Below are 23,457 nucleotides of genomic sequence, written 5' to 3' on the forward strand. Positions count from 1 at the left end.
AAATTATAAATATACTTTTTATAACAAATGTTTAGAAAGATTATAATGAGCTTTCTTGTATTGCATATTTGTTGGGTCTATTTTCTAGGCCGTTGTTTTCGGCGATACAATTTCCCATGCTTATTTTTTTCTGAAACGACAAAGTTACTCCTAATCAAACATTCCATGTTTGAAGAATGCTTTTAAAAATTGACGTTTGTGTATTTTCCTCAAGTTGTGTTAATGAAGACGTTTTGCAAATCATACATTTTAAACTCACTTAAAGTATTGAATATGATCATCAATTTTCTTTTTACATTTTAGTTCAAACTGTAAACGTCCAACACGAAATATTCATCATCACATGATGTCGAAAGTAAACAAGAAGTTGATGCGAAAGCATGGTCGGCTTACTGGAAGTGGGCAAACGTTTTCATGGAAAAGAAAGAGAAACAAACATTCTAAGAGCATTGTACATGTATAAGCAAAACATGTCCCCTTTTGGCACCCCACTTGATAAACAATGGTCGTTTTGGGTGTTAATAAATAAGTTTTAATAGAATTTGGTTAAAGATTTTTTTAAAGGACAACCCCAATTGGTAGTTAAAAACCCCGAGTGGTTTGAAATTAATTTTTTTATCACCTTTGGGTCTACTCTACATTTTTGGTAAATAGACGCACCGGTTTAGCACTGACCCGATTATGAATACATAAGAATAACTGGATAAAAGGTAACGCAAGTACAACTCGATAAAAATAATCGTTGTGATAGATGGAATAGAACAGCATTTACCAAATTAGTTGAATAAATCTATAAGGATAAAACAAAAGAAAAAGACAAACAAAAAGATGAGCTGGTTGTCAGTCTTGACAAGTGCTTTAGAGTGCTTTATGTTTCAACAAATATAACAAGATTTTATTAATTTCATACTCAAACATCAAAATAATAGATTAAAATGCAAGAATTTGCATTATTTCAAGAACAACATTTATTTTTTTGGATGAATAATCAAACCCATTCGACTCTTACTTGGGAGAATCCTATTTGAATGAATTGATTCTCATTTGAAAAGAGCTCGACTAAGATATTTGTGTGGAGTTTTTAGAAGGTAGTTATTTATGAATTTTAAATCCCAGGCGTTACGATATGTAGAAAACGAACGTGGAACGAATTTTTTTTTAGGTCGGTTAAATATCTTAAATAATATCACGAGGTACTCTGTAACCCCCAGGAAAAAGTGACCATCTCCTTAATCTTTTTAAAGACAAGGATCTCATGAAAGGAGGACAATGAGTAATCAATATCAAATCTTACCTTCTATGTACTTCTATACTGAGGTACCTCTGTGATAATCAGCTACTATCAAAGCGAGAAACCAATGAGATTTAACTTCCTGGTTTGCATAGACCGATAAATTGTATGTGAATTAATTTGAATGTAAAATACGATATCAATAATTGATATCTTTCCATCTGTCTGACTAATGATTCATACAAAATATTTTTTCAGCATAATTTACACAGGTATGTGCTACACATGAGACTTTGTGGTAGTTAAAAAACTTTCCAAACTGGCATTGTCGTTACCGGCTTTTCGAGAAACCTTTTAATTTTAATTTGAGGCTTATTTTCAAAACTGGTTTTAAATCCGGCTAACTTTCAAGGTTTAAGGGTACTACAGTAATTGTACTCGTACACTACTGAAACTTTATAGCTTAGTTTGAACCTTTCACAATATAGATAAATTAATTAAAGTATTATTTGTGTAAGTAACAGTAAAATAAAGAATATTTTATATACTAAAATCTGTTGTACCGTGTCTGAGATGTTTTTGTTTAAAGAAAAATGTTAAGAAAAAAAATAATAATTATAGTGAAAAATAAAGAGAAACCTAACGAAAACAATAATTAAAGTCTATAACACACATAAGATTGCGTTTAATTATCATCAGTGAATTTTTTTTCATTCTAGATTAACGTAGTCAGTCCTTAAATCAGAGAAGGCCTGTTTTTTGTCCTAAGAATGATGGATGTGTGGATCTATTGTAACGGATTTACTTTTTTATTTAAAATCATAAAAACGTTGAAAAGTTTTAGATGTACAAGTACCGTATGCTTCAGGTCACAATAAACTAGAAACACAAACCAACAGAAATTTATTCCAATAAAAAAACACAAGAATTTTAATATTTTCGATGCAAGGATTGCTGTATTGGTATCGTTTTAGTGTCATTATTGAATCGCTCAGTTCGATATTCTTCGACTTAAAATTCAATATCCTCTGTCACTAACTTGTTTCGTCTCCAAAATCTGCAATGGGACGTACTTTATGCGAAAAACGGAATGTTTATAGAGCTTTGGCTGCCATTAGTGTCCGGTGTTTTGTTTTCGGACTACTCGTACGTATTGATTTTAATTGCAGTGAACAAGTTTTATTATGTAATGTGTGTTTGTGTAACAGAGCATTGCAAAGACTTGATTCGTCTTTAAACTTATTTGTTGTGTTGTTATATGTATATGCATATTTTAACCAAAGTTATTAGATCCAAACTATTTACCCGATGGTTCACTACACTTTCCGCATTGACGTTAATTGGTCAACTCGCGTTGTAGTTACCCTGTAAATCTGGAAAGTTCCATCCTATTCTCACCAGAGGTCGTGCTTCGCAAGCGTTCAATTAATCAAAACTAAATTCATGCATTCAAGAAACGAATTTGCTCATTTTATTGGTTCAACATTTGTCAAATCTTAACTTTTATGTTTACTCAAATACCTTGTCAGTAAATATTCGTTCTTTACGCATTAGTTGATTATTATTAATTGCAAGTCTTTAATTTGATGCAAACTACCTCTGACTTGGATCCGCCAAAGCGTGTCCACCACCTTTTGCTTTTGCTATTTCGAACTTGATTATCGAAAATGAAAGTAGGCTTTTGATAATTTCACGATAATTTACTTCTCAGTTAAAATTTAATCATTATCTCACACGTGTTGAAATACCAAAGGTGTAAGCAGCTACTCTGGTGCATGCATTTTGTAGTTCATTTGCAAAATGTCTTGGTTTATGAGTATACTGGCACTGTACCAGTTATCGGCTAAAATTTAATGTTTTCTTGTCGTATTTTCTTATTTCTTCATATTTTTGGATAAAACGTGCCATTCTTTAAATAATGAACTCCTTATTTATCAATCTGTTAGTTTATATCATTTTTTAGAACCGCTAACATCTTGTTTTGTGATTTTTATCAGGCCCCGAATTTGCCGAGTTTTTACGATCTACTGTACCAGTTATCGGCTTTGTGATAATAGCGTAGAAAAATCCCTGTACATGTTGATTTTATACTCTGCTTAATGAAATTTGAATTATGTCCCTTGTGGGGTCAGACTAAAGTAGTCGGGGTTGTGATACAATATAAACAAAAACTCATAAAATTATTCGTTTATTATCATACGGTAATTCACCAAATCGTACACTATTCAATACATAATTGTGCAATCAGGCGTTCAACTGCGCTACGAATCTCTCGGAAATTAATGAATTCCTTTTGTTTATACATGTTATATGTATTGATATTATATGTCAAATCAAAGAAGGGATATAGTAACGTTTCACAAAGAGGTAATATTCTATTTTAACTTATTACGTCATTTTCCCCACTGCTGAAAGTGCAAAGATGTAAAATCAGCGGTAAACAATGATCGTTTAAGCTCGTGTATAAAACATATTCAAGAAAGTTTTCAAGCAAACTTACTTTTCTTTATTCAAAAAAGACGACTGAATTAAAAAATCTTGGATTGCCCCGTATAATAAATCCGAATTCTCAGTTTAGCCGATAACTGGTCTTAGCCGATAACTGGTACAGTACCAGTAGATAGAAATCAATATAAACGTAATTATTTGACAGAATGGCTCAATTTAATATTGTATTATACATTTGTTTTGTTTAAGACCCAACTTAAATTGGAAATAGATACAAAATGATAAAACAAGATACCTTTGAGGTGAGAGGAAAATGTACAGTCAAGCATAAACATTTTGATTCGACATTGAGTAAAGTTAATCTGAAAAATCTCAACTTTTAAATCAAAGTACTCAAAGTTCTGGAAAGCGCTTAGCCAGCCTTACTGCTACTTTTACAAATGTCAAATTTTAATATTTTCAAACCATAATTATACAGAAAGAAAAAAATGTTTCATGAGATTGCATGATATGAACCAGACTGTGAGCATATCATATAAATTAATTTAGGGATTTGTAATGTATATTAACTGATTATTCAACCCACGGACTGACTAACTAAGTTGGGGTGAAAATTCGATTATTGCCCTTATGCACATTGGAATTCTGGAAAGGAATTAGACAGTCTGTGTTAAAAAAAAAGTCGAAGTTATAATACTGGTCATTTTCTAAATAGGTCAAACTGTGCATCAGACCGTCAGTAATAACATATGCAGCCACGATCTCAGAGTCTGCATATCTACATTGTATATTTCTCGAATTTGAGAGGATGTAAGCATGTAATTTATTCATAAATTAAAACTTTTAAAAAAAGTAAATTTATGATGCGGCGATGTCACATACATATTATGCTATAAACAAGAATACCTTGTTAATGGAAATTTAATCAAAATTTTTCTTCAAATTAGAATTTCGATACAGAAAATTTTGATGTGCTATTTTATACAATACAGCGCCAGTGTAAAAAGCGGTGCATAGTGTAACATTACTTTATGATCAACCCTTGTAAATCGACAGTGGTTTGCAACGGGACCATGAAATTTAAAGAGCGATCTTTGCAACGTCTAATAAATAAGTAGGTGTGCAGTCATACTTTGTACCGCTGCATGTCTGTCTCCGACCCTGAACTGAAACATTATTGTTCTGAAAATTATAAATCTTGTATTTTTATAGATTGTGTATTCACTTTTAATTAAAAATATTATTCCGCTGGCTGACTTCATTACCTTTTTAAAATGCTAACCTTGTCCATATATTTAGTGTAGGGCAAGTTTTGATACTAAGTTAGTGAAAACAAAGACTAACCGTACCTTTGTGAAATATGACTAAATGCAATGACATATAAACATCGACAAAATGCATGAGAAAATCACGACATGAATCAACAGGTCAAAGTTATGCAACAATTTTTTTTCAAACATATCATGTTGATAAATTTGTTGGTCTGCATGATAACTAGGTGGTGCTAAGGAAAAAATCATAAAATTTGATGCATCCCTAATTAGCACTAGCGCGTGCGCTTAGCAAGTTAAAAATTGGCTAAAATGAAGAAGGTTTTTTTTTATGTCTTAATTGTCTATGTAAAAGTACACTTGTTGGCGTATGTTGAAAATGGAACAACTCTAACTTCTACAGGAACGGTTGAATGCCTAAAAAAAGAAAATCTAATTAAAGAAGAAAAGATTCAAAGTTGATGTTGAGTAATTTTATCCTTTAAAATATAAAACATGAAAAATGGGGAAAAAAGTTGTCAGTTCATATAAATCGATGAAAATACGAAACATATAAGATGATTCGAATTCGTTAGAGTTAATTTGCGTAGATTTATGGGGAAATCTCTTACCCACTTCCTTGGCAAAATATTAAACGCAGTTTTCTTTTAATGTACGATTAAACGAGTTTCACCCCAAATTACTTCTGAGAAAATGACAGTCCTCGAAAAGTGGCTCAAACAAATTGATTCACCAGTTTTGCATTTATATATAAATACTGTTTACAGTGTGTATGTACCTCCTTCTCTCCATTTGGAAAGATTGGTCAGACGCTCGAACCATGATTAAATAGGTTTCACATCTGTTTACGGCTCCTGAACAAATTACATTAGCATTGGTATTAAACTGATCTTGTTCTAACTTAAATTTGTCATCCCCATTGTTAGAAACGCTCTGGATATCAAATAATATTTCACCGTCATTTCCATCATCGTCATCTGTGGCAGATATCTACAATATTAACAATCAGTTATGGTACAATACATTATATGTGTATCTTTCAATTGCAATAAACGCAAACAAAGTTATTCCATTCAAAATAACGATACATTATTCTGTAATGTAAATTACAAGCACATAGGTATTTATGCTTATTCTTTTATAAACACTTGTTTTATATTAATCTTAAGGTAGTCCATCCATAACTGAAGTTATCAACTTTTGGACATTTTTAAAAGAAAAAGAAAGTTTTTGCATACTTTTAACCACGAGATTTGTTTGAAAATAACTTATATCAAAAAGATATTTCTAAAAATAGTTCTTTTCTCATAGACTCCAATGTTATCTTTAAGATATATATTTATTACAGCTCTTTTATTATTTAACATTCAAATGGTGCACCTTAATTATTTAATAAACCCTTAAAATCACTCTAAGATTTTAGTTTTTAAACCTTTAATCTATAAGATATGAAATAAAATAGTTATGGGCGGAGTACCTTAAAAAATATTAGGATGGTATAAAATACTTTAAAAATTAAATTACCTGAATAAGATTAAGATTGGTTTTTGAATAGTTTCCTTCCCGAATATTTACAAAGTAAATGGGTGCAAAGAATCTTGGTGAATGCAAGTTTGTCTTACATTTTGGACATTCCTTGATTTCTACGTTAATTATGGCGTTGTCGCTCAAAGCAGGGAAGCCTCTATCAGTTGCGGTAACATTAAACTTTACAAAAAAGGTATCAAAATAGATTACCTGAATTTATTCATACCAAATGCAAGTTAAAAGATAAGATTAAATAAGAAAAATCATCAAACTCAAAATTCGAAGCTAAATGCAATAATAAATATAAAATTACAACGAATAGGAGTTCTTTCCCAGTTGTGCACTGTTTTAGATATATGTGTCCCGTCTTTGGGTCCAGGTAATAATAGAATTCTGCGGTTTTACTATTTATTATCGTGTATACTATTTGGTTGTTTGGAGCCTGAAAAATTACAATGAAAATAGATGAAATGAACACACCGGTATATACATGAAAAACTCAAAAAAATCTCTTTTGTTAAGAAGGCATTTTTGATACTATACTTGCCAACATTTCTAACGCCCCACTTTTTAATTTTTTATTATTTACAAAACTTGAACATCATTTTAAAGTCGTTGCCACTATCGACTGCTGTTTTGAATTCCATGTTCATGTCAAAACAATTTTAATCGAGTAAGTATTACCAATTATTCGACCGTAACCGTTTTTGTTGAAAAGCGTGGAACGCATGCTGGATATGTTTCTCGGATGTGTTTTTCAAAACAACTCAGTTCGATCGATTTCCTGCCTTAGACTTCTAACAAATTAAGTAAATTGCGGCGCATGTCTGCCCAAGAACCTTCAAGATCAGTGGCCCAAGCAGAGCGCAGTTCACAACTGGTTTGGTTCCTTTCACAATATTTGCTTAATAAAGTTTTAACTTTTTAAAATAAAATCCTATGCAACAAAACAGATTTTCCAAATTCATAGTTTCATCACAGATTGCTAAATTTTTAATAGACATCACTAAATCATTCTAAGGCTTGACCGAAAATTGTGGAAGACTCGTTATGAAGGTCGAAACGTCATGTAACGAAGGTTTTTTTTTAAATCGTGGAATCTATAAAATGCTGTTAGTAGAACGCATGAGATATTGATGTGATTTTTATATCGAATGGTACCTGTACCTTTTTGATTTTTTCATAACACCCTTAAATCAAATAAATTTTTATTGACTTTTTGATAAAATGCTTTGTTATTCTTTATTCTTTATATTTGATCTGTGTCATGGTCAAAATATTGATTAATTGATCCGAGAGAAACTATTATGCATAGATTCGCCAAGGATTACGAAACATACACTGCATTTACGTTATCAAAATGCAACACAGCTTATATTTTCATACTAAGGGTTTTTTGTAAAAATTGTAAACGCACCAAACGAATCTTTATTTTTCACGATGTTTTAATTATCTTCGCTTGAAGAGGGCCTATATGTCTTTTATTTGAACAAACTTAAAATTCCTTTATGCAAGAATATTCTAACAAAGCTTGGGTAAAATTTGTTCAGTGGTTCTAGAGAAGAAGTAAAACATTTAATAAGTTTTAAAACAGACGAGTTTATAGAAAAGAAGGATGAGGAAAAATTAAAGATTAGAAGTTCTGTTTAGTTTTCACCATTGATAATAGATTTCACCATTTTCGTCGGAAAATGTTGGTTTCAACAAAGAATTAGAATTTGTTGTTTTTAAAAATATTCTATGTTTAAAAGGATAAAAAAGATACATATGTTCATATTGAAATTTACACTATCATATCAATCCTTACTGAAAAAGGTCAAATTGTTTCCAAAGCCCATAGTAGTATAAAACGGGTTCTATAGAGATTGTTACCCAAAAATGAACAATAAGTTGCTAATTTTACGAAATTTGGAAAACAAATGTTCTTGTATCTGAACAAGATCAAATTGTATGTACTTAATAGTTAAAACTTGTACAAAATTGAAAATTGTTGATTATTAAGAATCAGTATTTAATCGTACAGTGTATTCAATTTGCCCATATATTTAGAAAATATGCATTTTACTTAAATTTCTTCAAACAATACATGCATAAGGATCAAATTATTCTAATTAATTTCTAATACATCATAGTTTATTTGACCTCATTGAATATTTTTTCTACAAAAAGCAACAACATTGGTGGGTGTAAATCAAATAAATCATGAGAATTATTAACGAGTGCAGAAAGGTAAGTTCAGACTAAAAGAAAGACAATAACATGAATGTTTTTTTATTGTTTTCTATACAATAATTTACTTAGCATTGTTATAGGGGAGGGGGGGGTTATTGGTACCAAACATCTAATGTGTAATCGAATATAACTTACAACTCGATCTGCATCCGAGGCTGTTACAGTAATTACATTCTGGCCCACTTGATGAGTTTCATCAATAGTGATCGAGTAATTTTTTGGATTGAATACCGGGGAATTTATGTTCCTTAGAATGTTGATAATAGCAGTGGCAGTAGCTGATCTGGGAGGGGAGCCTCCATCCTCTGCCACAATTCGTCCCTATAGATTAGAAATCAAAATGACACCAAAAACAACCATAGTAGATACATTTACTTCAATTCTTTACATAAACACAAAAATCTCAATTACACCAACAATAACCGTTTAATATGCACACGTCAAATCTATTAGGTTTAACTTGATTTGAATACATAAAAGAGAAGTGCGATGTTGCAACCACTATTGAATAAAATCACAATTTAAATGAATTATTTTAATAGTGGTTGGGAATGTATTTCATTAGAAAAATCACCTTGCAACCACTATTGAAATACAACTACTATTGAAGTAATGATTTCAATAGAAGTTGGGGATATATTTCATTATAAGATCTACTTTACAGACACCATTAAAGTTCAGCTGCTATTATTTTTTTTAATCGTAGTTGGGAATGCATTTCTTTATAAATATACCTATGTAATCACTAATGTTACACATTTGGAATGAAAGAAGTTGTATATCATTTTTGCAAACTATTTTGAAATGCAAGAAATATAACGAATAATTTCAAATACACAATTATGTTACAATTTTCACTGCTGTGCAGAAATAAATAACCAATTCTCGCAAATAATCATGCGTATAAACTTGTTTTTATCTAACACACAGTTTCAAATAGATAATTAAGGTACTAAAGACTTGCATATTTTACGCTAATGATACATGTAATCGAGACTATGAAATTGATGTACTTATATGGAATATAAGAATAAGATTTTAAAACATTTTCTCTATATATTCCTATGTAAAACTTGATCCCCCAATTGTGGGCCCCACCCTACCCCTGGGGACCATGATTTGAACAAACTTGAATCTACAATACCTGAGGATGCTTCCATTTTAATTTGAGCTTTTCTGGCCTAATACGTTTTGAGAAGATTTAAAACATTTTGTCTATATATTCTTATGTAAAACTTGATCCCCCTCTTGTGGCCCCTCCCTACCCCCGGGGACCATGATTTGAACAAACTTGAATCTACACTACCTGAGGATGCTTCCATTTTAAATTGAGCTTTCCTGGCCTAATAGTTTTTGAGAAGAAGATTTTAAAAGATGTTCTCTATATATTCCTATGTAAAACTTAATCCCCCCATTGTGGCCCCACTCTACCCCCAGGGACTAAACAAACTTAAATCCCCTTCACCTAGTGGTGCTTTGTGCCAAATTTGGTTGAAATCTGCTTAGTAGTTCTTGAGGAGAAGATAAAAATGTGAAAAGTTTACTACGACAACGACGACAACGACGACAACGACAGACAACGGACAAACTGTGATCAGAAAAGCTCACTTGAGCCTTTGGCTCAGCTGAGCTAAAAACTATACGATGGAAAGAGGTCATAAGCTTCAGTTAATCGTTTTTTTTTACTGTTTGTTTAAGTAAAATTAAAACAAAGGGACGATATATAAAGTACTTTTTTTTTTACACAAACTGATTTTAACAGTTCTAAGATATGTACAGAATGAATGTAAGTGACGTTTCACAGTAAGTTGACTTTTGAGAAGAAATAACTCGATTTTTTCACACCAAAAAAAAACAAGAAAGGAAAATTATATAACTGTTGCCATTCTAAAATATAAAGAAAAGATGAAAAATGAAGAATAATTCATGTTTTTCATTCGTTTGTATGTTGTTTTTAACATAGGACCAAGTAAACACGTTAAAATGACGTTGCGATGAGTTTGTGGTTGGGCTGGGTCATTGGAAATAGGCAACTTTGTTAGCTTACTAGTGATGAACAAATGGTGTAATTAACTTTTATTTTCAGGTGAAATTTCAATGATTTATCTTTTCTCCCAAAGGAGTAAGAGTAAATGTCTCAATAATTTCCGAACAACCCTCGTATATGCATGTTTATTTGCGAGAATTGGTTATTTATTTCTGCACAGCATTGAAATTTCAAATTATTTGTTAGATTTCTTGCACCTTAAAATAGTATGCAAAAATGATATACAACTTCTTTCATTCCAAATGTGTTACAATAGTGATTACATAGGTATATTTATAGAGAAATTCATTCCCATCTACGACTGAAAAAAAAAATTAATAGTAGTTGTACTTTTATGGGGTCTGTAAAGTAGATCTTCTAATGAAATACATCCCCAACTTCTATTGAAATCATTACTTCAGTAGTAGTTGTATTTCAATAGTGGTTGCAAAGTGATTCTTCTAATGAAATACGTCCCCAACCACTATTGAAATAATTTATTTCAATGGCGATTTTCTTTCAATAGTGGTTGCAAGGTGATTTTTCTAATGAAATACATTTCCAACCACAATTGAAATAATTTATTTCAATAGTGGTTGCAACAGTGCGATCTTCCCAATTATCAATATCTGCCGATTAAAATTAATGAAGTTGCTTTTTAGAAGTAATGTTAAATATTTTCACCTGATAAAGAGCATTGTCTTGTGAGGTTAGCGGACGTTGAACTAATATACTTCCTGTTGTTGCATCAATATTGAAGAATTGAGTGAAATCTCCATCTCCTATTATACGATATTTCAGTTGTCCATAAGGTGATGTCTGAAAAGACAAAATATATCCTCAGATTAAGAATTAAAAGACTTTATGTAAAAGAACCATGACAGATATTTAACATTAAGATTGCATGACATGCCTTTGAATGTTTTTATTAATGTGTGTAGACTTACATTAGGATCACTATCAGTAGCTGTCACTGTGAGTACAGCTGTGCTTGTTGGTGTTGTCTCATTTATACTTGTGGTAAAAGTGCCAGCAAATATAGGACCGTTGTTATTCCTTGTGATAAATATAGTTACTGGGGCAGTTGTTGCAGATGATCTCGCTGGAATTCCATTATCCCTCAAACAAACTTGAAGCTAAAGGGAGATAAACATGTCATACATAAGTCATTTGAAGTTTAAAGAATAGAGATAGCATTTCATAGTATGCTTGTACATGAATGTATCTGTGCCGTGTCTCCTATGGATAAATTAAGAATTAAGAAACTACAAGTATCCTCAAAGATTCTCCTTTGTTTAATATGCAAAGTTTTAGAATGAAGCTTTTACATTATACAAAAATGTGTTGTATAAAAAGTTAATTAGTACTTGCAAGTCAAATGTACTTACAGTGAAAGTCTGTGTCCCTGTCTCAGTGAGAGGTCTGGACACAGTCAGTACACCAGTGGATGGGTTCAAATAAAAGAACTGAGTGCCATCTATAGGATTGCTGGATTCCAGAATGTACTCAACAACATGCTGAAAGGAGAAACACAATATGCAATTCTTGATGTCCAATAAAAAGACACGGTATGCTTTTATATATATGAGAGAGAGAGAGAGAGAGAGAGAGAGAGAGATGTACCTGATCAGCATCCTGGCCTGAGACTTGTAGCAGACTAACTGCCAGAGGGTAACTTTCAGTGACAGTGATACTGTAGGATGGGTTGGTGAAATCTGGAGCATTGGGGTTACGATTGACAGTAAGTGTAACATTTGCATATGCCTTATCATTGGGATAATCACTATCATAAGCTGCCAAACCAAGCTGGAAAAAATCACATATCATTCTCAAAACAGTTATTGTATAATTATGTACTTATGTACTTTTGTGCGATTTATGACCTCAAATTTCCTTTTTTTAAGACCTTTAATTCAAATATCAAACAGTGGGTAAGATGTCTTTAGGATATCTGTTTGGTTTCAAAAATCATATGGTTAAAAAACAAAATGAGAAAAAACAAGTTTCATCTTTCCTTGAAGCCTGGTCTTCATGTGAACTTACCGTGTAAGAGAGAGCTGTATCACTGGCTAAACTAGACAGCAGAATGACCTCTCCATTGGAGTTGACAGTGAAGTAACCTGGAGCGGAGAAGTATCCAATTACTTCATACGTCAAGGTACCCTGAAACAATCAACATCTGTGTTTAAACCCTGGTATGTGAATATGTGGAAGTTCAATAAAAAAAGAAGAAGAAACAATCAACATATTCATCAATTTGTACAGATGAGAGGCAATTATTTCAAATCAACTTGATCAAAGGGATCAGTTTATATCCAAAACTTTAATGAATATTTCAAATGTGTTTCTGGTACAAAACGTGATTCTATGACTCACAGTACACCTTATGTACATGTGGTTTTATTTTACTTATGAAGTATTGTAACAGAATAGTCCTTACCGTTAAGTCAGGATCTCTAGCAGAGGTAGTATACACAGGTCCTGGAGCCTGGTTGTAGTTAATGGGTGCACCATAAGGTGTTCTTTCAAAGACAGGAGGCTGGCTGTTCCTTCTCACGTTGATGACTACTGTTGACTGCCCAAATCTCTCTGGTTTGGACTGATCCCTAACTCGCACCGTAAACTGTGAAAGATGAATAATTCTTTCATGATAAGATCTATTAAGTTGGGTGAAATACTAAACTGCCTGGTGCACTAAATATTTAGGCACTTAAATTGCATTTTACAGATTAAATTTTCCTTACTGCATATCTTGCTTTAGTTGTGCCGGTCAGTAGCTGCTTTAAGGTGATAATTCCTGTGCTAGGAGCCATGTAAAATGGTTCCGTCTCCCCAGCCTGATCAATGATGGAGTAGAGGAGAACATCCTGCAAGTCACAAAAACGTTTCTTGTGATGTATGCTTATGTTAATTTCAACATGAAATGGCCGATATTTTCCATTCTTTGACATTTAGAATTTGCATTGATCTATTCGATCAAACAATTACATGTGTTTAAAACTTGGAAATGCTGAGATATTATTTCAAGAACTTGGTGATCTGTAGACTTACCTGAGTATCAAGATCTGTGGCAAACACCTGCACCACTGACTGTCCAAGGCCATACTTTTCATTGATGTTTGCTTGGTACTGAGTGGAGTTGAACACAGGTGCGTTGATGTTTCTCAGAACCGTAACATTGACCAGATTCTCTACAGACTGAAGTCCATTAGGAAACTGTTTTTCTGCTCTTACTTGAATCTTTCAAACAATATTACAAATTTTATAAAAGCACATCTATTAAATTAAATTTAAAACATTCTACATAAATCCCAACAACCAATACCCTGGTAATTCCCATTTTTGAAATAGCATCTATATTTGTATGAAAAATTGATAGCTCAAAAATCAACTTACCAAATATTTAAATCTTTTGGATAGGTCCTTTCGGAGATCAGTTTTTACAGATATAACACCTGTGTTCTCATCAATTTTAAAGTAATCAGGACTATCACTGAAGCCAACAATGGAGTATTTGATATTCGGCTGCAAAATGTACACATGTAATACAATCCAATTTCAGATTCAAGTAAATTTTAATACACCAAACTTATTTAGCTTTAAAATGATTTTCAGCAGAGTTTTTTCTAAATTTTGATGAATGGTTTATTCAGTCAGTGCATCACAAGCGTTATACCTGGGGTGTGGCTATAACTGTAATAAACCCTCTATCTACAGGGTCGTTCTCATCAATGCTGGCAATGTATGGTTGGAGTTGTGTGAACCTCAGTGTGTCATCAATGGTTACATCCACAGTCACAATGGCTTGTCCGCTCAGAGGTGGCGTTCCTTCGTCTGTAGCGGTCACTTGTAACTGAAAGATGACAAACATTCAAACTTACCTCTGGTAATATCATACAGTGGTATTCACATCAATCTGAGAATACTTTTTTTTTTATCGCGAATGCAATGTATTTTCTTGGTCCAATCAATTTGTGAAGGAATCTTGCCCAATCTTAAAATTACTGATATGCAGTTATATTCAATAGAAATATCTTCAAATTTGTAATAGGCCTAATTGAAATTTGTCCACTGACAATCATTGTGAAAGAAGAAAATAAACTCTTAATACAATGTGTTAATACAAACTCTGAATTGGTTAACTCCAGTTCCTTTGATGGACTGTTTGAGAGAAATGCGCCCCGAGTCTGGATTGATGTAGAAGTAGGTCATAGCAGTTGTATCACCAGTTATACTGTATTTAAACTGGTTGTTTGGGGGCTAAAAGAACATAACATTTTTTTCATTAGACATACTGGTAGCAAACAATCCAAAACATTCTACAGTACATACTTTACATTAACCAAGGGAAAGCAATGAAAGACAAACCTGTGGGTCTGAGTCTGTGGCAGACACCGTCACAATTTCACTTCCGACAGGGTAATTCTCCAGGATGGTTGCGTTATATGCTGTAGGGTTAAACTGTGGGGGCACTATATTTCTTCTCACAGTGATATCTATGGTTGTAGTAGCAGTTTTCCTTGGAGAACCTCCATCCTCTGCCAACAGCCGAAGCTACAAAGAACAAAAAGTACAGTAGTTAAAATTCAATTATTCAGATTTATTTAATAGATATCAAAACCTATAAAAATGTGCAAACAATATGGGTTTACACTTGATGTGGGTTAAAAGCCACAAATTTTTTTATAAAAGTTAACATACGAACTTAAGTAAAAGATTACTGTGAACTGTTAAACAATTAATGACACGCTTTCTTCTCCTGACAACATATCTCACCTTGTATGTGTTAGCTGTGTCTGCTGCTAAATTTGCTGCATTTCGAACACGAACACTTGATCCCACTAACTCAAACAGGCTCACTGCTGAATCGTCCCCAATCACGCTCACTGTAACATCTCTAAATGGACTCTACAAACAGTTTATTCAACTACATTTAATAGGCATCCCATGAAATTTCAAAGTGGTCTAAAAGTACTTAATATTCTTTATATTTAGCTTGATCAATTTATATTTTCAACCACTTATCTTTTTTCCCTCTGCATATTTGTGATTTGGGTTTAGGTTTATCAACAGTAACTCACCACAGTATCATCATCAGCCGTAGAAACTGTCACTCCAGGCAAAAGAGAGTTGTCTGTAACAAGCCTTGTAATGGTGGAACTGTAGGGAGCATTGATAAAGCGTGGGGGCTGTAGATTCCTGTTGACCTGCACTGTCACTGTGGCCGTGTTTGTTCCAGTAAGTGATGGGGAACCATTGTCAGCTACAGTCACCGTGAGCTAAGACGAGAGCAAACTTTATTGTCAAACTCAGTTTGTCATATGATAAAATACATTGAAAATCACCTTCATATTTATCTTTATTAGTTGTCATCATACATCTGATTCCAGTTATACTTGATCAGTTTACTTACAGTATAAGAAGTTGCTGTATCATCTCGTAGATCCTTATAAAGGGAGACGAGTCCTGTACTTGGATTGACTTGGAAGTACTGGAGTGCTAAAGCATTTCCACTCAATGTATACGTAGGTACATTATTTGGTGCCTGCACAAAAAAAACAAAACCAAAATTAATTATCACAGCCAGGACTGATATAAAATTCAAACTTATGCTGTTCTTTATTGCCAATCAGTGAATGTTTAAATATTTGTTTTGTTTCCTCAGAAATTCAATTTGCTTCACATGAACTACAGGTGATCACCGTTGTGTCAAGGTCGCTAGAGGACACTTGTTGTATGTTGGACCCCAAGGGCTGGGTTTCTAAGATAGTGGCAAAGTATTGAGTTGGATTGAATTGTGGAGCATTCAGATTTCTGGTCACATTGACTAAAAGCAGGCTTGTTGATGAGTGTCTAGGAGTTCCGAAGTCTCTTACACGCACTCTAACCTGTTAACACATGATCTTTTTTAAATATGCAATATCTAAACACAAAGAATAATGAAGTGCACCACTTTGGTACATGATATTCATATTGCACTAAATGCACATGATGTATATCTGTTGATAATCAGATGCTCAAGATTATTCTGGACATTAAAAACTATGGATGACAGATGGAAAAGGCCACACCATAATATAGCCGTACAAACAATAGACATATCAAAATCCATGACAAAACATACAAAGATAGAAAAAAAAACCTTTACATCAATAGGACTCTCTTAAGAATAAGCTATTGCAAAAATGTTTCACAATTAAGACCGAAGCCATCATAGTAAGATATGGTTAATATCAATTTTAAATTTGTTAGGGGATTGAAGAGAGCATTTAGTCACTTTATATCTTACCCTATATTGTACAGCTGGATCTGAAGTCAGCAGAGAACTTATTGTTATTCTACCAGCTGTTGCGTCCACAGCAAACAAACTTGTGGCAGCATCATCTCCTATGATATCATATTCTCGGCGTTGGAAATCAAGCTAATTCAATGAAAATATCTTAATAGTATAAACACTATTACAACATGTAAAAATGGTATATTTATTAAGGCTAAAACTCGCATTAATTTATTTCATTAAAAATATTACATTAAATCCAGGATCTTACCACAGTGTCTGCATCAGTTGAGTTTACAGTGTAAACAGTTGAAAATTGATTAGCATTTGCTGGTATTGTCACACTGAATGGCAAGTTGCCAAACAATGGATCATAGTCATTTCGTTGAACATTAATGGTCAGTGGGATTTCCTGACTAAGTCTCTGTGGTGAACCCGAATCTCTTGCTTGAACCCGGAACTATAAATAAAAGGATGAAAGGTGTTTTTTATATCAATAATTCTTATTAAAAGATTCTTTTGTTTTAAAATGATAGTACAGAACTGGGATCTTTTGAAAAACCAGAAGTGAATCTAAAAGGAGCACAATCTTATAGCTATATAAATTTGTTTTTAAAAATTACAGTATAAGAAGATGGGGTTTCCTCGGTGGTCAGGTCCTTTCTAATGGTAATAACTCCCGTCCTAGAATCAATTAAAAACCTCTGTGATGGTGTCGACCCTACGAAGTAGTACTCTACCAAATTGTTTGGTGGCTACAAAAGAAAAACAAGAAAATGATGTGGAGGTTTGACATACAGTCGATTTCTTTACATATATCAATGCATTAATTCACATGGCATTGCCTGAAGTAGAATCCTGACAACTTGTATGTGTGTGAAGGAGAGAATCCTGAGACCCATTAAACACTTACAGCTGAGTCAGCATCTGTCGCAACTATTTGTCCAACACTAAATCCGATTGGTTCATTTTCCTTGATTGTGAATGTATAACTGTTTGAGACAAAGCGGGGAGTTTCAAAATTTCGTTGAACAGTCAATGTCAGGGTGTTCATAGCTTCCTTCCTCGGACTGCCCCCATCCTGGACACGTACTCTCAACTACAAACAAGAGGCCCATGGGCCACATCGCTCACCTGAGGAACAATAGGTATGATAAAATCAGCTTAATGGAGTCATAATACAAACTATCTGGACAATGTACAATAATACATGTAGATCCTGTATAAATAAAATCCATTTTCCCCTGGACATTCTTATGTTTATGATCATTAGTCCCTTTTCTAACAGGATGATTTTATAGTCATATCATATGTTGAGTATTGCAGTTCTCAAAAAGATCCTTAACAATAGTTTATATATGGGATATAAACGTACATCAAACTCTGAACCTTCTCGTGAGGCCTAAGAATTGTCCTGGGGCCAAAGTCTTAACAATTATAAAGAATCATCTAGCTGATTAGTTTCTGAGAAGATTTTTAAAGATTTACCCTATATATTCCTTTGTTAAACTTTGACCCCCCCCCCATTGTGGCCCCACCCTACCCCTGGGAATCATGATTTTCACAACCTTGAATCTACACAACCTGAGGATGCTTTCACACAAGGTTCAGCTTTCCTAGCTGATTTGTTTCTTAGAAGAAGATTTTTAATGATTTACTATGTTTATTCCTATGTAAAACATCGACCTCCCATTGTGGCCCAAACCTACCCCCAGGGGTCATGATTTTCACAACCTTGAATCTAAACTACCTGAGGATGCTTTTACACAAGTTTCAGCTTTCCTGGCTGAGAAGAAGATTTTTCAAGATTTACTTTATATAATCATATGTTAAACTTCGACCCCCCCCCCCATTGTGGCCCCAACCTACCCTCAGGGGTTATTTTTTTTCACAACTTTGAATCTACACTACCTGAGGATGCTTCCACACAAGTGTCAGCTTTGCCGGCTGATTAGTTTCTGAGAAGAAGATTTTTAAAGATTTACTCTATATATTCCTATGTTAAACTTCGTTCCCCCATTGTGGCCCAACCCTACCCCCGGGGGTCATGACTTTCACAACTATGAATCTACACTACCTGAGGATGCTTTCACACAAGTTTCAGCTTTCCTGGCTGATTAGTTTCTGAGAAGAAGATTTTTAATGATTTACTCTATATATTCCTATGTAAAACTTCGACCCACCATTGTGGCCCCACTCTACCCCGGGGGTCATGATTCTCACAACTTTCAATCTACACTACCTGAGGATGCTTCCACACAAGTGTCAGCTTTCCTGGTCGATTAGTTTCTGAGAAGAAGATTTTTAAAGATTTACTTTATATATTCATATGTTAAACTTCGACCCCCCATTGTGGCCCTACCCCCGGGGGTCATGATTTTTACAACTTTGAATTTACACTACCTGAGCATACTTCCACACAAATGTCAGCTTTCCAGACCGATTAGTTTCTGAGAAGATTTTTAAAGATTTACTGTATATATTCCTATGTAAAACTTTGATCTCCCATTGTGGCCCCACCCTACCCCCGGGGGTCAGGTTTTCACAACTATGAATGTGCATTACCTGATGATGCTTTCACACAAGTTTCAGCTTTCCTGGCTGATTAGTTTCTGAGAAGAAGATTTTTAATGATTTACTCTATATATTCCTATGTAAAACTTCGACCCACCATTGTGGCCCCACTCTACCCCGGGGGTCATGATTCTCACAACTTTCAATCTACACTACCTGAGGATGCTTCCACACAAGTGTCAGCTTTCCTGGTCGATTAGTTTCTGAGAAGAAGATTTTTAAAGATTTACTTTATATATTCATATGTTAAACTTCGACCCCCCATTGTGGCCCTACCCCCGGGGGTCATGATTTTTACAACTTTGAATTTACACTACCTGAGCATACTTCCACACAAATGTCAGCTTTCCAGACCGATTAGTTTCTGAGAAGATTTTTAAAGATTTACTGTATATATTCCTATGTAAAACTTTGATCTCCCATTGTGGCCCCACCCTACCCCCGGGGGTCATGATTTTCACAACTATGAATGTGCATTACCTGATGATGCTTTCACACAAGTTTCAGCTTTCCTGGCTGATTAGTTTCTGAGAAGAAGATTTTTATAGATTTACTCTATATATTCATTTGTTAAACTTCGACCCCCCCCCCCATTGTGGCCCCACCCTCAGGTGAGCTTAAAAGGTTAAGCTTACAATACAATAATTGTTAAAGTTGGTTTCTGGAAGAACAGACTTTGAAAATTTTCTTAATAAATATTGACAATTTTTTTACTTTTTTAATCTTTAGTTTTTAAGATCTGTGTACAAACATAGAATTGTGAGCAAATCTCTGTATCTTGTTTATAAATCGAAGCGTAACACTCAAATATGGTTAGTAAATAGAAATTGTAAACAATTAAACACAAGAAACATGCACTATAACAAATAAAGAACACAATTTATTTTTTCGAAATGAATCATATATATACATGTATATACCTACATGTTTCCGTCAGCGATATCAAACTCTATTTAAACTGAATAAACTCGAGAAAATGCCGAACGACTCAACAAAACCTATTGCATTGTAATCTACCATTACGCAAAAGATAATGCCGAATTACCGATAGAATGAATTGTATTTCAGTACTTTTTTGATACATCAGATTTTGCTTAATTTGCGCAGGTAAACAGTTAACTGTTTGATTTACTGAAGTATCTGTTTGATTTGATACGTAAAAATCACGAAATACAGACGATAGTCTCCAAGTTACAAAGCATAAATAATGAAAACGAAACGAAAATCAGAACAAGCTAACACCAACGTCATGTGTGAAAACTGTCAACGCATTGAAATATTTAGCCTCAATTTACTTCACAAAATCGGCACCAATATATTTTGCATGTTTCAAAAAGTTCCCTTCATACGCGAACTGTTGCATAACAAGCAAATTCATCATAGTCAGGTCGACCCTTTTACGTATAATGGCATAGCTGCTTTAAACAAAGAGCCTCGTTTTAGAAGTATGGAATACGAGTCTTGGTAAAATGGGTATGCAAACCCGGGCCGTGGCAAAATAAAAGCCGGAGCAGATCGGCAATCGTCAATTCCAAATACGCATTAATTTGCGGCATATTTACAGCGAATACAAATATTACTGGTCCATCAAATATCCTGAAATTTTAGTGAGATTGGCAGATTAATAACTGCCAATCTTTTGTTTTGCCCAGGCCAAGTCTTGCCTACCCATTTTACCGGATGGCGAATGCGAAGCTGAAACACGCCTTTCCTTTATTATTAATTTCGTAATAACTCAGATTTGAAACAGAATTAGACCTTAATTTTTGCAATTTATATTTTCCTTCCCATAAGGATAATTTATGCTAAACTACGCTGAATTGAAATCAGTAGTTCTCGAGAAGAAGATTTTTAAAAATGCACCCCCTTTTTCTACAGTTTCAAGGTTTTCTCCGCTTTGAATACAGATCGGACTTTTATTTCTGCAATTTATATTCGCCATCCCATAAGGATGCTTTGTGCCAAATTTGGTTGAAATTGGATAAGCGGTTTTTGAGAAGAAGTTCAAAATGTAAAAAGTTTACAGACGGACGGACAGACAGACGGACAGACGGACGACGGACAAAATGTGATCAGAATAGCTCACTTGAGCTTTCAGCTCAGGTGAGCTAAAAAGGGGGGCTTTGATTAGTAGAACTGTAAGAAGACTCCTCAACTGAATTGTAACATGGCTTGAAAATCAATCAAGATTTAATACCGTATAAAGGGTAGAAGTTTGAGAGAACAGTGACTGCTGCAGAGTTATGACCCCTGAGGTTCGGTTAATGTCGAAAACACTGGTGGATTCTCCATCCCCTGTAAGACTGTATGTGAGTTGTCCAAACACACCCTATCAAAAGCAAAGCCAAAAGACAGAATTTATTAACAATCGCAAACTAACTGTGATTTCACTTAGTTTGATATTCATTGATTACCTTTAAATGACATGGAATAACATAATCGTTTTGAATGCATATTAAGGCTCTCATAACAAACTATGGATCAGATAAGGTTTGAAGATCGACACACAACATAACAACAGGAAATTGCTTGGAATTGTACTTACAGGATCTGGATCTCTAGCCGACACCTGGAAGACTTGGGTTCCTATTGAGGTATTATGGTTGATCTGATTGGCATTGGGCAGATTGGTAAAGACTGGAGCGTTGGTGTTTCGAATCACTGTCACTCGAACGCTAGCAGGTATTGTTGCCGAGCGACCACCTCTGTCTACAGCATTCACAGTAAACTGCCAAATAACCATCAAAATAATCCGAATTATATTAAGATAGTTTGGAACATATCCACTTTGGGACGTACTTCCTATCGAAATAAGCAACAAAGTCAAGTATGACCTTAGTGATTTCCCCCCCAAAAATTGTAGCCTAACTGAGTTTAGCAATGAGTTAAGGCGTTAACCATGAATCTGTAAGTCATGAGTATGAATCCCGCTGGGACTTTTATTATTTTTATCTTTTCAAAGAATTTTCAAAACTTTACCCAAATGATACCCCAATGATATCACAATGAACTCAATAACACAATAATACTGCAGTGAACTTTGAAAAACCCCAATGATTCGTAGTATGTTCATAATTGAAGAACTTAATGAAATTTATGTACCAACATGTTACACAACTAAATTAAATTTCAACTACGCGGTGTTTTTTCACCGATTCATTACCCAGTGAACCCATTGATATCCCAATCAAATTTCGTTGATAGTGTAACAATTATGAACATACTAAAATCATTGGGGTATTTCAACGTTCACTGGGGTATCATTTGGGTTCATTTAGGTATCATTTGGGTATCGTTAAGGTTCATTTGGGTATCTTCGGGGTTCATTGGGGTAAAAAAGACGCACCGCAAACAATTTAAATATAAAGAAAAATTCTAAGCCGGTAAAAGTATTTTATTATTATGTACTTTTATCTGCATTAACAACGACAGGTGTCCCATACCACCTTAAAAAGTCAATGTATTCCTCAAATACATGTATCTGTTCTTTAATTCAAAATTTGAATTTCAGATATTTATCACTCCATAGATTATAAAATTTTAGAGACAATCTAGGTTATACATATTCTTTATCTCCATTTTTTTTATTTTGTAGGAAAAAGCATAGATCAACAAAAGGCCAACAGGCCTTATCAGTCTCCTAAGTATTATTATAGTGCATACATACGGTGCGAAAAGATGGGGATAGGATGATGGGAGAAGGAATGGCTAAAACACACTTTTTTAAGATACTCTGATTAAATTCTCTTTACACAGAACTATTATAGAAAACGATGCTTATTACAATTTTTCTCCTACATGTTAAGTAAATCCACACCCCAAAACTAGAACATTTTACCAAAGGGCCATGCGTTTCCTAATTTTGCGGATT

General features: G+C 33.8%; 2 protein-coding genes across 2 annotated transcripts in view; both read right to left on the reverse strand.

The window, feature by feature from the left end:
* The window catches only part of LOC128167719 (protocadherin Fat 4-like), a 35,321-nt gene extending 33,563 nt beyond the window's left edge, over positions 1-1,758 (reverse strand). The window contains exon 1 of the mRNA XM_052833597.1: positions 1,295-1,758. The gene's annotated coding sequence lies outside the window, so the exon portion shown is untranslated. The remainder of the gene's footprint in view (positions 1-1,294) is intronic.
* Positions 1,759-3,854: 2,096 nt separating this feature from the next.
* Positions 3,855-23,457, reverse strand: part of LOC128167717 (protocadherin Fat 4-like) — a 31,572-nt gene continuing 11,969 nt past the window's right edge. The window contains exons 7-33 of the mRNA XM_052833593.1: positions 22,132-22,314; positions 21,784-21,915; positions 17,926-18,111; positions 17,636-17,767; positions 17,284-17,472; positions 17,025-17,156; positions 16,438-16,623; positions 16,149-16,280; positions 15,817-16,014; positions 15,512-15,643; positions 15,104-15,289; positions 14,864-14,995; positions 14,412-14,588; positions 14,132-14,260; positions 13,787-13,975; positions 13,480-13,602; positions 13,176-13,358; positions 12,779-12,898; positions 12,359-12,541; positions 12,124-12,252; positions 11,683-11,871; positions 11,420-11,554; positions 8,845-9,030; positions 6,791-6,919; positions 6,475-6,657; positions 5,729-5,940; positions 3,855-5,367 (exon numbers count right to left, since the gene is read on the reverse strand). Of these exons, the coding sequence (XP_052689553.1) occupies positions 5,295-5,367; positions 5,729-5,940; positions 6,475-6,657; positions 6,791-6,919; positions 8,845-9,030; positions 11,420-11,554; positions 11,683-11,871; positions 12,124-12,252; positions 12,359-12,541; positions 12,779-12,898; positions 13,176-13,358; positions 13,480-13,602; positions 13,787-13,975; positions 14,132-14,260; positions 14,412-14,588; positions 14,864-14,995; positions 15,104-15,289; positions 15,512-15,643; positions 15,817-16,014; positions 16,149-16,280; positions 16,438-16,623; positions 17,025-17,156; positions 17,284-17,472; positions 17,636-17,767; positions 17,926-18,111; positions 21,784-21,915; positions 22,132-22,314 (4,260 nt within the window). The 3' untranslated portion in view covers positions 3,855-5,294. The remainder of the gene's footprint in view (positions 5,368-5,728; positions 5,941-6,474; positions 6,658-6,790; positions 6,920-8,844; positions 9,031-11,419; positions 11,555-11,682; positions 11,872-12,123; positions 12,253-12,358; positions 12,542-12,778; positions 12,899-13,175; positions 13,359-13,479; positions 13,603-13,786; positions 13,976-14,131; positions 14,261-14,411; positions 14,589-14,863; positions 14,996-15,103; positions 15,290-15,511; positions 15,644-15,816; positions 16,015-16,148; positions 16,281-16,437; positions 16,624-17,024; positions 17,157-17,283; positions 17,473-17,635; positions 17,768-17,925; positions 18,112-21,783; positions 21,916-22,131; positions 22,315-23,457) is intronic.

This window comes from Crassostrea angulata, chromosome 10 (assembly GCF_025612915.1).
Source record: "Crassostrea angulata isolate pt1a10 chromosome 10, ASM2561291v2, whole genome shotgun sequence".
In the NCBI taxonomy this organism is placed as follows: Eukaryota; Metazoa; Mollusca; class Bivalvia; order Ostreida; family Ostreidae; genus Magallana; species Magallana angulata.